The sequence below is a fragment of the Thermobia domestica genome, chromosome 2 (assembly GCF_964235325.1).
Source record: "Thermobia domestica chromosome 2, izTheDome1.hap1.1, whole genome shotgun sequence".
In the NCBI taxonomy this organism is placed as follows: Eukaryota; Metazoa; Arthropoda; class Insecta; order Zygentoma; family Lepismatidae; genus Thermobia; species Thermobia domestica.
The window spans coordinates 35,658,598-35,672,323 of record NC_137455.1 but is presented as its reverse complement, the minus strand read 5'-3'; the positions used below and the strand labels follow the sequence as shown (position 1 = coordinate 35,672,323).

At 37.0% G+C, this 13,726-nt stretch overlaps 1 protein-coding gene across 2 annotated transcripts in view; it reads left to right on the top strand.

Moving 5' to 3' along the window:
* The window catches only part of LOC145679667 (piezo-type mechanosensitive ion channel component-like), a 215,593-nt gene that overhangs the window by 131,330 nt on the left and 70,537 nt on the right, over window positions 1-13,726 (top strand). For both annotated transcript variants that reach the window (XM_081750243.1, XM_081750242.1), the window contains exon 11: window positions 8,524-8,650. In XM_081750243.1, the coding sequence (XP_081606369.1) occupies window positions 8,524-8,650 (127 nt within the window). The remainder of the gene's footprint in view (window positions 1-8,523; window positions 8,651-13,726) is intronic.

Sequence of the window (13,726 nt, the reverse complement as noted above, 5' to 3'; positions counted from 1 at the left end):
AGAAAAGTATTAGTTTTTCTAAACATTCGTAATTTTTATTTGACGGGAGCTTAAAACTTATGAGTAAAGGCATAACTAATAGATATTTCGTTCGTTTTAGACATTCCGCAACTTTGGGGAACAAGCTTCAGTCCGAAAGGCCGACCCCCTAACCTTCGCAAAACCGTCACTGCTGGTAATTAGTAATAATAACAATTTAAAAACAATAAGAAAGGAAATCTGCCAACTCCTACACTCCTAGTCGGCCAGTACACCGCACTATTTCTACATTCACAGGTGGAATGAAGAAAAGCTTTGTCAGAATGGTCGAATGCTGGGATGAATCCCGGACTTCCCGATAGAAGCGCAAAAGCTAACCACTCAGTCATGTTTGTTGTGCAGTTGTATTTAGTTTAAATATATTTCGTAGTCCTTTTTTTTGGTAGGGGGGGGGGTCCGTAATGATATGTTGAATCCCTCTTGTTAAAAATTCAGAAAACTTGAGGATTGGGTAAGCCGTGATGGTGGTTATATAAAACTTAAATGTAGAATTTCAAGAATATACAGAACCAAAAGCTCTAGATGTGCAGCCTTTAAGTGTATCATATAAATCTAAGTATTTTTCTTGTTTTATTTTAATTTTATTTTGTTTCAAAAAGAAGGAATGGAATATTTTGAAGTAAAAATACTACATGCAATTTTGCTAGTTATTTGTTTATTTTTTAAAAAAGAAGTTTTTATTTTTAGGGTTCGCTCGTTTACACCAGCTGTTTTTTTTAAAAAAAATAACTGGTTTAAACCAAAAAAATAAAAAGAACAAAAATGTGAACTTCATGGTGACATTTCCACATGTCAAATCATCTGCATTAGTCTTATTTCCTTTTCATCTTTTAATCAAGGTGTCCCATGTTCAATTCTCGGTCGAACCAGAGCCCTTCTTTCATGTGTAAACCAAGTAGCGGTTCGGAGGTCACTTTAAGCGAAAGTCTTCTCCTTGATAACCTCGGTATTACGTAAGGATGTTAAGCCTAGACATACGAAACGAAACCAAATTATATATTTCTGCATGCCTGTTGTTTTATAAAGAAGCCAAGGTTGCTTAAATATATTGATAGAAATTGGCAAAATTTATCGATTGCCTACGTAGCTTCCAACATTAGCTTGGATTGGACTTTCAATGATATCTACATACTAAATTTGTAATTTAATATCTCAGTTTTAGCGTACTGATTATGATACGTTGACCTTTAAATTTTACATGGAAAGCAATAACAGGATTTTCCCGTTGTTGTTTTACATTTAAAATAAGGAGGGGATTTTCCCGGTGGCTAGGGCGGGAGTTTCTCAATTTAAGAAATTTACTGACCGGACTTCTTTAAGCTTATGGGACCTCTTCCAGCATAATCCCGTTGTTGCATAACACCAAGGCGAAACAAACTTATTTCTGTGAATAGTAATATAAATACATAAAGCAAAATATCTAAATCAAAAAAACCTGGTTTAAACCCAAAAAAAAACTGGTTTTAACTCCCCCCCAAAAAAACGGGTTTTTGTCATTTTCAGAAACAACTATGGTTCTTGCCAACTCTGCTTGCTTTTGTATATAGGAGGTTAAAAAAAATTATTATATACACTGGTTAATCCTTTGGAATTCATAATGTAAAAATGTTGAAGTAAAATTGTTTGAAATATCTTTTCGAAATTCATGGTTTATTTTCGAGGTTTTATATTATTATCGCATCAACCACTAATTAAATGACTTTTTGTGTTATAGAGAAGCGAAACAAAGTCTGCTTTATCAATTTAAAGCAGAATTTTGAAAAAAGCCCAAAATTTCCCAAGCAAAAAAGCAAAGCAGAAAAAACCGAGTTTTTTCCCAAAAAAGCCGGTTTTTTCCCGAGCCCTTGCATCTCTATATTTTTGACAGCCTGTAACTCCAAAAGGAAGTATTTGTGCACCCAGTTTGGTCTATAGCTTTCGTCTTATCTTGGTGTCAGGAATCACCTCCCAAATATTGTCAGTGTTGTTTTGAAACACCCTGTATATGTACCTATCCGTCACAAAATCAAAACGACAGCCATCTGGTCCTGTTCTGTGTTGAACCAATCCAATTTAATTAAAATTAGTAGGCGTTTCACTTTTCTAACATCAAGCTTTAGATTTTATTTCCTTTTTCTTGTGTTTATCAAAATTTTTATTCCACAGAACTTTCAATAAATTCCTGGCTATTATCTAACGAAATGATTTCATAATGTATTAAGGTGTAAAATCAAAGAAAATACGTTATTTTTTTTAAATGTTTTGATTGAATGCAGAAGCAAGAAATACTGGCACATAATAGCGTAACTAACTACTAAAAAAAAAAAAAAATCCTCATTATATCAATTATAACCAAGCCAAGAAATTTAACTAGCGGCGATACTGATAACACATCTTTATTTAAGATAATTAGTTGAAATTAGTTTTTAATATTTTTGGTTTGAAAATGAAAAACACATTGATTTATTGGTATTTTGTCACAGAACTGTACACCTATTAATTAAAGTATTTTCTTTTTTTTTCACAACTAATTCAAGTCTTAATGGCTGAACCAAGTGATTTCGTCACTTGATAACGTAAGTGCAAGGCAAGGGCGCTGATCCTGGGGGATCGAGGAGGCCCGGCTCACCCCCAAAGCTAATGTGGGCCTCCCCTATTGTATTTATGAATACACAATATTTGGTATAATTTGAGTGCAATTTGTCTTAAAATGTTAATACTGTATATATACCTTCTGCATCTGAATGCCCCCCCCCCATAATTTGCAGAGAAATCGGCGCCCTTGGTGCAAGGTTCCGAAAATTGCATATTCCGTTCTAAAGAATATAGCTGATAGGTACAGAAAGCATAAACCGGCATACAACAGCAATTCAATTTATTTACATATTTATTTATTAATAAATGTGTCAGATACAGAACTAAGTACATTTTACACTGAAACAATGTAATAAAGTACATAAGAAAAACAACAACAATCTATATATATAAAAGAGAACGTACAAAATTTTGTCCGCTCATCACGCTAATACGGCTGAACCAATTTCTTTCATTTTTGGGGGTTTATTAGGATTTGGACCCTAGATGGTTTTTATCATATCACTTTAATTTTTAATTACCAGTGTCTTGAGATAATTGACCATTCAGGTGTCCATAACGTACAAATCCTTTGTTATTAGTTCATCATAGGTAAAAATAAACGTATTTATATGCAACCCGCATGACCGTGAGGATCGGCGGGTTAACATAAATGACAGGCGATATACAGCGGAAAATAGCTTGAATCTTCTGTTTAAAATTTTTTAATTGATTTGCTTATTTTTACAGACACTTTTACAATATGCCAGCACCGGGATGACCGCAGCGAAGCGGGGCGGGTTAACATAAATGACAGGCGATATAATGTTAAGATTTACTGCAATCTTCTATGGTTTTTATCATATCACTTGAAAGCGAAAAAGTAAAAATTATCTAAGTAACAAAGTTTATTGCGTTCCGGGGTGACCGCAGCGAAGCGGGGTGAACGCTGCTAGTATATGTATATATATAAAATAAAGACCACATTTACAGAGACTTCAGTTTGTTTCTAAAATGATTTTCAGAGTCAAAAATATCAATATCTGAGGATAAATTATTATATAATGGTGCCAGTCTGAAGTATAAAAACGGTGTATAATTGATAGTCTGGGTGTTACATGTGTTAGTAACATAACTGCGAGTAAGGCGAGAAGGTACACGAAAATTGAGAACAGAAACCAATAATTGAGAGTCAATTTTTCCACTGATACTTTCATAGAGAAGCAGCAAGTTTGCCACCATGCGTCAAGTATGTAAAGTCTGTATATTAAATTTGTTTAGGAGCTGTGTTTTATTAAGATTACGCACTGAAGGAACTCTTTGACAATGGCAAGGAAAAACTTAAGAACAGGATCAACACGGGATAAGTTTGAAGCACAGGCCATACTCCATATCGGTGAGCAATATTCAATTTTAGGAGATACAAAAGCTTTGAAGAAAATACTGATTGATTTGAGATCGCGAATTTCAGTAAATCTGTAAAGAATACCCAGTATTCTCATAGCACTCTTCACAGTAACAGTGATTTGATGAATGAATGTAATTTTCTCATCGAATAATACTCCAAAATCTTTATGTGTCGCAATTCTTTCGCTAGGACTGTTACTAATACAATATCTGTGATCAATTGTATTTTTCTTCAGAGAAATACTAAGAGTGAAGTACTTTTGAGGGTTCAGTTTTACATTCCAAGTCGCACACCAATCAGCACGTTTAGCGAGGATTTGTTGAAATCGCAGGGCATCGTCTATGGAAGAGATTTTTATAGAAAATTTTACAATCGTCAGCAAAGAGAAGAATATTCGTAGGTGGTAAAGAGAGGAAAAAGGGAGATAATCCATGTAAAGAACACTAACACTTCATGAAATACGTTCCCTTAACTTCAATACCTTTGGTCTTTTTATTCTATAAAGTTTATTGTTTCGAAAATTTAAACAAACGTTAAAATTTTATCTCTCTCTTTCTCTCTCTCTCTCTCTCTCTCTCTCTCTCTCTCTCTCTCTCACACACACACACACACACACAGAGTGAGTATCTTGTTTATAGGTTAATGAAAAACATGTAAGTTCGATGTGTTTCACATTTCTTTGGAATCCAACAGAAACAAATTATGCCAGCAGTATTGGCAGAAGTTCGTCATCATTAACGTATTCATAGTTGTATTATGACAAATAAAACTGTGTATGTAGATTTGATGACAATTAAAAAAAATCTATACACTTGAATACTGGAAAGTATTTAATTTGTTTCCCAATCGTTCCTATTGTTTTGGTACAGTTTGTATTTTTTATAAATGCATGTATTATATATATATATATATATATATATATAGGGTAACTGGCTACAATAACGCCACCATTCTTAGTTTTTCGAGGATTTCACATTTAATATTTAATGGAACAAGATAAATGTTGCATTGTTTAGCATCTTGGTGTTCACTGATTATAACATAGTGCAAAGAACCTGGAAAAAATATGTAGTACAAGTAAAACACAAAAATGTCGCGCAAAGTGAAATGGCGTTATTGCATACACTATGGATACAATAGCGAAAGATTATCATTATTCATATTATCATGAAACCATTGAACTGAGATACGCTGGAACAAGTATAATTAGTTGGAACAGCAAGAGCAGTGTCCAGTAAGAGGTAATATGTCGTCACAAGTTTCGTGATGTCACCCCTTATAGGCTCCACATTGCAACCAATCAATAGTTTTACCTGTATCATCGTAAGAATACCCTTTTCAAGTAACGCAACGCAATAGTAGGAGCTATCTTTGCGATGACATGTTTTTCAACTTTTGCCTTCGCCATTCTTTTTATAAGTATCCCCTTTCTTTCGTCCACCCGCTTGCAAAGTTGGCTCTTTGTCCTTCACGTTAGGACGTTCGTTAAACAAGACTTCTAGTCACTACCACAGCTTGGACGTTTTTTGATTTATTCCTTTCAGAATGAGATTTGTTAATTTTTGGAGTTGGAATAAGGTCAGTGAAATAGCTGTTACTGGAAGATGAAGAGTGAGAGGACTGAGACAAAGCATTAGCTATAAAATCACGGATACATGCAGATGATGTTGACGGTTGGGGACTATTGATATCTTCAAAGGATGGCTCGTTATTGTTGTCCAATGCAGTCCCAGTTGGAGCTTGTGTCGGAAGCATTGAGGACATGGTACTTGGAGCAAAAGCTGTTTCTGGGAGTACTAAAGAATTGAATGAGTATATTCCAGTAGCTTGGAAAGAAGATATTACATTCTGAGGTATGACAGCTTTAACCCAGACAGTAACGCTATTGCATCCATCGCGTTCGGCGTTATTGCAACCACACAACACAATGGACATACCACTGCTCTCTACTAACACATTGACTCACGTAAACACAGTCGATACACTCGTTCTTGACCATTGTGTTTTATAAAAATAATACCGTTTAAATTCCTACACATTACGCTCCTGTAGTGATATTTACTATTTACCATTTAGTAACGGGTCATCAACTACAAAATGTCCCAAAAGTACTGACTATCGAGGTCAAAGGGTCAAATATTTAACCCTTAGTAACTTGTAAACATAGCGACGGATAAATTTGTATGACCTACTCAGTTTTGTACCAAGCAGAAAAAAGAGAAGAAGGAATAAATTTGAGTGGCTTATTTACTTTTGTATTAATGAGAAAAAATCAAAGAAACGCCATTTTAACTAACTGAGAATTTTATAACTCTTGTACTATGGAAATAAAGGAAGGAATATATTTGTACCAACCAGAAAAAGTGAAGAAGGACTATTTTAACTAGCTGAGTGTTTTATACCATTTTGTAATATTTAAACAAACAAAGGAATAAATTAGTACTAACTAGAAAAAAGCGAAAACGGACTCACTAGGGAATTATTAGAAGTGGTACATGGGGATCTGCATGTGTTATATATCGTTGGAAAGGTCACATCGAGTACACCCTACATGTAAAATATCTCGCTTGAATGGTGCCTGTAGGGGGCGTGGCGAATATTTGAAGATCAGAATAAGGCACGCTCGTAAATACAAGAAAATACGAAGTTATGATGTAATTGTTTTGAGACGAAGTATTTATAGGTTTAAAAGGTAGCTGAATACGAATCTGACATCAAATGTTTACAAATCAAAATGGTGGATCCAACATGGCGGACACAAATTACAAAAAATAAGCCATGGATCTGAAATTGGGTATATAGAGATATTGAATGTTGCTATGTATGAATGGGATACCAAAAGTGTAAAATTCAAAATGGCGGATCCAATATGGCGGACAATATGTAAAACTGCTATGGAACTGAAAGGGGTAGGTAGAAGTTTTCATGGTCGCGGAGTACGAATCCAATGTTAAAAGTGCAAAATGCAATATGACAGCCCAATATAGCGGACAAAAAGTTCAACAGTACAGAATGTGTATTGAAACGAGCCTGGACTCCGTCTCGATCTCGTTTCGATTTGGAAAAGCACATCTCGATATCGAATTATTACTGGTATAGTTATATAATTGTTTGGGTTTTCTGGTGTCCTTCTACAAGTATGTAACTGTACCAATAATAACTTATTTGTGTTCAGTGGCGTATTTACGGGGGGGCTTCCGGGCTTAAGCCCTTCCCGAAATCTTACTTACTATAGTAAAGTATATGAAATATCTTGCAGAATTTTCATATTTTCAGGCAAAGCCCCCCCCCCGAAAGTTAGCAAAGCCCCTCCCGAAACAAAATCGTAAATACGCCACTGTTTGTGTTTCTTGGTTTTTCCAAGGTGACATTGTTACACGCTAAAATAATATTGCAGTCTGATTTTGGAAATTATAAAAATTTCGATTAAGTCCGTAATATAACAGAACGACGAGCGGTCTCTGCAGCTACAGTGGTCAATGTATTAATGGAGATCAATATCGCAAATCGTCCCATGCGCCTCAAACGTGTCAACAATGTGTTTGATTGTTAGGCGGGTTGGTGGTTCAGTAACAAATTCCCCTCTCTATGACGCTGCACTTCGATGGCATTCCCAAACCTGATGAAACACTTCAAAACGTAATTACCTGCTCGAACGTCAACCTGCAATTTTCTTATCTCACTAACCGTGCTGACAGTATCGACATCTGTTGACCAGAAACCGGTACTACAACGTAATTTTAACTGAAAACAATTGACAATACCGACATCTGTTGGTCGAAAAACCATACTACAACATTTTTAAATTTCAGAACAAATATCAATGCCAGTATCCTGATGCAGGATGGCAGTGTGTATACATTTTTTTCTGGCGGACTCTGTATGATCATATTTTTTTGGTATTAGATAATAAACGATTATCAATAGAACTTCATTGAGAATATATTGTAATGTGATTTCATGTTCGCCCATGGTTTCGTATACCTTAAAAAAAACAACTAAATTTGTATTTTTCTCTATTTGCATATTTGGCTATATTTCCAGACTTTATGGACGTCCTGTAGGCAGTGTTTCTTCCAGACTTTATGGACGTCCTGTAGGCAGTGTTTCTTCCAGACATTTTTTGGGGGGCACTGCCCCCCCGGAGTTCTGAGAGTGCCCCCGGAGGAGACCAAAAGAATATGTCTATAGTATAATAATAAATAGAATGGTACCAGCAGTGCCCCCCAGAATACTAAGTGTGCCCCCCCGGGAACACTTTTTCTGAAAGTACGACTGCCTGTAGGTAAATAAATAGATAGTTTTGTGTAGTAAATACGTAAGTTTCTGAAATAAATTAAGATCACAATAAATATATAATAAAAGAGAAATTTAATGAATAGAAAATGAAAACGATACCACAGCATCATAGCTCTCTAGTCTCTTAAACATGAAAGTTCTTAAGATACATTCTTTCCTTAAGATACAAGTAAATTTCGAAAATATATCTTAAAACCTCAATAACTTAAATTTTGTCTTTTCAGGTTTATGTTAATTCCTCTTGTATATGAGTTAAGATGTCTCATGGATTGGATGTGTACTCCCACTACTTTGACGCTATTCGAATGGTTAGAATTCGAAGATATTTATTCACATATATTTGAACAAAAGGTGCGAGCAAAGGAAAACATTTAATAACTTAATAATTCTGTAAACATTTCAAAATATAGATTCAATGTAGTGACAAAACAGGGGAAGATTTAGTGACAAAGGCAGAGGTATCGCGAGTTTAAAATCAATGGCCCAACTCAAGCCCGAACTATAACCACCGTTCCTTGATCTGAGTCAGTCTAATGTTCAAATGAACTTGAAATGCCCATATTTCAAAGATTTCTTTTAAAATATCAGCTGAGGAAGCTCGAGTTCGGGCGTTTTATATTTATTTCGAGAAAATGGCCAAAGTTTTATTCATTTTTAAAAAGTTTTTTTTTTTTTTTTTTTTTTTAAGAAACGCAACGAGAAAAATATTTTCTATATTTTCAGAATGAGACAGAAGTAATAATAATACTAGGGGTATGCCGAAAGTTTCTAGATACTTTTTGAGAAATCAATTTAATTACCGTACATAGAATCTTTTACAATTTCTCAAAATAGTCCCTACAAGCATCAATACACTTTTGTTATCATTCGTTTGCTAATTTCTGTATATAGGGTCCGTACGTTGTGCATGAATTGGTTGCACAACTGGACATACAAAGGGCCCCATTACCTTCAATAGTTTAGGGCCTCATCAAATTTAAATGTCTCTAATCACGGTATACTGTTTAACCTTCAAATCTATGTTGTAACTCACTCTTCTGTACCGAGTGATTTACAGTGGATACCATAATTGTACAGATGGTGATCAGGAAAATGGAAACACCTGTAGTTGGCAACACGTCAGATGTATGGGTTGGCAGTGGTGTCGTGGCGCCCGCAGCGCCGGACCGCTGGTAGTGGTGTATTAGGTCGGTCTCCATACTACGTCAGGCGAAGTGGAACAGCAGACGGCTGCAGCAGACGGAGATAGTATAAAATGGGAGACCTCTCAGATTTTCAAAGAGGGCAAATTGTTGGTGCGAGGTTATGTGGAGTGAGTATGACGGCAGTGGCTACTGTGTTAGGTGTGTCGCGTGGGACAGTGTCGAAAGTGATGACGGTCTACACAACACACGGGAAAACCACATCGGGGAAGCGGAACAGTGGGCGGAAGAAAATCATGAGTGACAGGTCACGCCGGGTATTAAAGCGCATTGTCACGCAGAACCGTCGTGCCACTGCGGAGCAAGTGACGGAGGAACTCAATCAGCACCTCCCCCACCCTGTTTTGACAATCACAGTCCGCCGCGAATTACATGACATGAACTTACGGGGTCGTGTTGCACGGGCCAAACCGCTCATCAGGGACCATAACGCTTTCGCACGCCGTAAATGGTGCCGCTACCATGCAACTTGGACCGTTGAGGACTGGAAATGTGTGATATGGTCGGATGAGTCATCCTTCACCCTATTCCCAACCACGGGCCGTGTTTATGTGTGGAGAACGCCCAAAGAAGCTTATGATCTGCAGTGTCTCCGCCTAACTGTGAAGCATGGCGGCGGCTCGGTGATGCTGTGGGCCCCCATATCATGGTTTTCATTGGGTCCTGTGGTCACACTTAGCAGACGAATCACTGCCAACGATTATGTCGCAATTTTAGGAGACCACTTGCATCCTATGGTCCGGATGTTGTTCCCGGACAATGACGCAATCTTCCAAGATGATAATGCACCCATTCACACAGCTGGCGTTGTTGCAGCGTGGTTTGAGGAACATCGGGATGAAGTTCAACACCTCCCCTGGCCCTCCCAATCCCCAGATCTCAACATAATTGAACATCTGTGGTCCGTCTTGGAAACACGACTCCGGCGACGATTTCCACCTCCATCCTCTCTCACAAAACTGGCCGATGTCCTGCACGAGGAATGGTGTAAAATTCCACTTGCTACCATTCACGACCTCTATGCCTCCATCCCACGTCGCATCAAGGCTGTTCTGAAGGCGAAAGGTGGCCCGACACCATATTAATCTGGTAAGTTGCAATTTCGTTCAGGTGTTTCCATTTTTCTGATCACTACCTGTATATCTCTGGAATAATTTGTCGTTCCTTAAGGAATTCTAATTTTGTAGCTATGGTAGTGTTGTTAGAGTCTCCAAACCTCATGTTTCATATAGCCCGAACTAAAGAAAAACAAAAACCCGACTGTTGGCATACTATAATACGTTCCCTGCACACCTTTGAAGTCATTTAAATTGTTGTTTGTTCTAACAATTGGTAGTTTGCTTCCAGAAATTATTCAGTATCACTGTAACATTTTTTTTTTATCAAATTGATGATGAACACGATGAGGAAGAAAATTTGAAGGGTAAGGGGAAAAAACAAGGATTGTCCATGCATGTGCTTTACCGGGTGCTTTGTCCTATCTGTTGGTGACTCTTGGTACTATTTGATTGTATATGCCATGCACGCGTAGATGTAGAAATATCCATGTAAAAAGGGACGAAAGATTTAATAACCCTATTCTTTGTACGTGATTTCCAATATTAAAATGCCGTTTTCTCAAAAATGTAATTTTGTGACATTCCTTCTTTTTTCCCCTTACCCTTCATTTATCTTTGTGTCCATAAAAATACTATCACCCTTTAAAGTGGTATTACGTCGCTTTCGGTAAGCGTATTGAAATGAAATTGGTCACATACGGAAGAAAAACTCAAAGAGCCTTATGCAGAGTCGTTTTCACGTATGATTAACGTCATACTAAAGAACTGACTACTGCAGGAAACATATGCTAGTCGAAACTCTTTAGTATGGCACTAATCACACATCAAAACGACTCTGCATAAGGCTGCGTTTAGTTTGGAGGCACGCTTGGACAAGTAAAATGGAAGCGCACGCTTGCGCAAGCTTGCCCATACAAACAAAATCTTTATAAGGGCGTTTGAAACAGGTGGTGATTTGACGGAACCGGTTACACTTCTCACCACTCGCAAGGGCGTGCTGCACTGTGACTTTCAAGCAATATTTCGTCTTCACTGTCCGATGACTCCATCTTGACTGATGAAATGGGAGCGCGATCAGTTGCTGTTGCTTGCCTGTAGTACAAACACACCCCCATCGGAGCAAGCTTGCGCAAGCGTGCGCTTTCATTTTACTTGGCCAAGCGTGCCTCCAAAGTAAACGCAGCCTAAGGCCAAAATAGTTTTGTGCATGTGAACAATGGACAGCAATGTGAATAATGGAGGGGATCAAACACAGAAAAAGTAAATTCAATCATGTTTACTTTATGATTACTCGATATGGGTTCATTGTTGGAAATTTAGCAGGCAGTTGCTGTTTCTGCTGGAAGTCACTTGGGAAGCTTTTACGTTTCTGCATTGTTATGCCGTACAAGCCAAAAGAAAAAAAAAGTTACTAATAAACAAGAAAAAGGTGGACAGTTACCAAGTTAGTTTGTCAATATATGGACAACAAAGTCGTGTGTCCCAGCAACCAAGCCAAAAAGTTTAACGAGAGTAGGTGATCGCAACCTTGTGTTACAGGTTAATATTGCTAGGTTGCAGTGTAATAACTCACAGGGGTACGCTAACCGATCACGTAGTTACCAATCATGGCCTATAACCGGTAACCTAGTTATAATATGAGAACAACCGACTGCCCGGTCAACGAAAGAGGGTGCATCAACTTTCTAACCGCGTATTTTAATTAACATAACATATTTTCAATTGGTTACAATAATTTGTATTATTCTTTCAATCACATCTCTAATGATGTGATATCAAAAAATGCAATATTAAAATAAGATAACAACTGCTTAAATTTATTGTTCAGTTGTACTTATGTGATACCTTTGTAAGCCCCCCATATCAGAAGTGTTTTAAAAATAACACTGATAATTTGTTTGGGCGTTACTCTTTCCTATAAGCAAAACTGTAAAGCAACGAACAACTATTACGTTTCCTGTAAATATCACAAAATTATTGTTACGAGTGTATAAATTATTTGACGGCAATTGCATGGTTAGTAGTGCTACTATCTAGTGTGATTATTTGTACTAGAAAGATGTTTCTCAAAATTGTTTTCATTTCATCATCATCATAGGTATTCTGCCTTTATTGGCAGGTCACTTGCCGCAGCTGAGAAGCTTCTATGCTCCACGGTCCTCCGCTAACCTCTTCGTCTTCGCGTATGATCTTTCTGTTTTAATATCATCCATTAATTGTAGTCTCCTTCGCCCCCTCCCTCTCTTTCCCGCCACCATACCCTCTAGGACGACCCTCATGATACAATCTCTTCTTAGGCAATGTCCCAACCAGTTTCTATTCCTCTTCCTTATAATATCTAAAAGTGTTCTTTTCTCACCCACCATTTCTAACGCTCTCTCATTCGTTTTCCGCTCGACCCAAATAATTCTTTCCATTCTTCTCCAAACCCACATTTCGAAGGTTTCCAGTCGATTTTCGTCACCTTTACGTAATGTCCACGTTTCCGCCCCATACAGTACAACAGTGAAGGAAAGTTCATTTAAATGTCAGAAAATGCATAAACTTCCGTAAATAAACTTTCCTTCACATTTCTTTATTAATTCATGTAAAATACAGGAATATATACTGTACATATTTTAATAACTGTTTTCCTATTCCTTCGGATGTATTCACAATTGTTAGAACATTTCGTTCTTAAAATTGCAAATGGCGATGTTGCTGTTTGTGCTTCTAGTAATGCAGTGTTACTAGTAAACAAGTTCTGGAGGGTTAACTTTACTTTGTGTGAAAATCAGTTGATAACAACCAAGTGTTGTAAATTAAATTAACCTTCTTGAATTGATTACCTTCTTCTAACCTACTTTATAGGTTAATAACAACCAAACACTGGATTGTTTCTACGCATTTTCCAGTAACCTTTTTCGATTGATTACCGGTGACCTCATAAAATTAACTTTTTTTTTTGGTCTCAGAAGCGTTGTTGCAAATTATTAACTGGTTCTAGCAGCCAAATTGTCCATTAACCTTCATTAGGTTACCGCTTATTTTTCACAGTGTAAAATGCTAACAAATTTCTTTCATTTCGTTGTGTTGTGTTGTTATTAAAGAATAAGTTTTAAGGAGTTATGGCGACCCCGCAAAAGCGAAGTTGGTGTATTTTGTAATATCATAGCATGCAGAGTCTA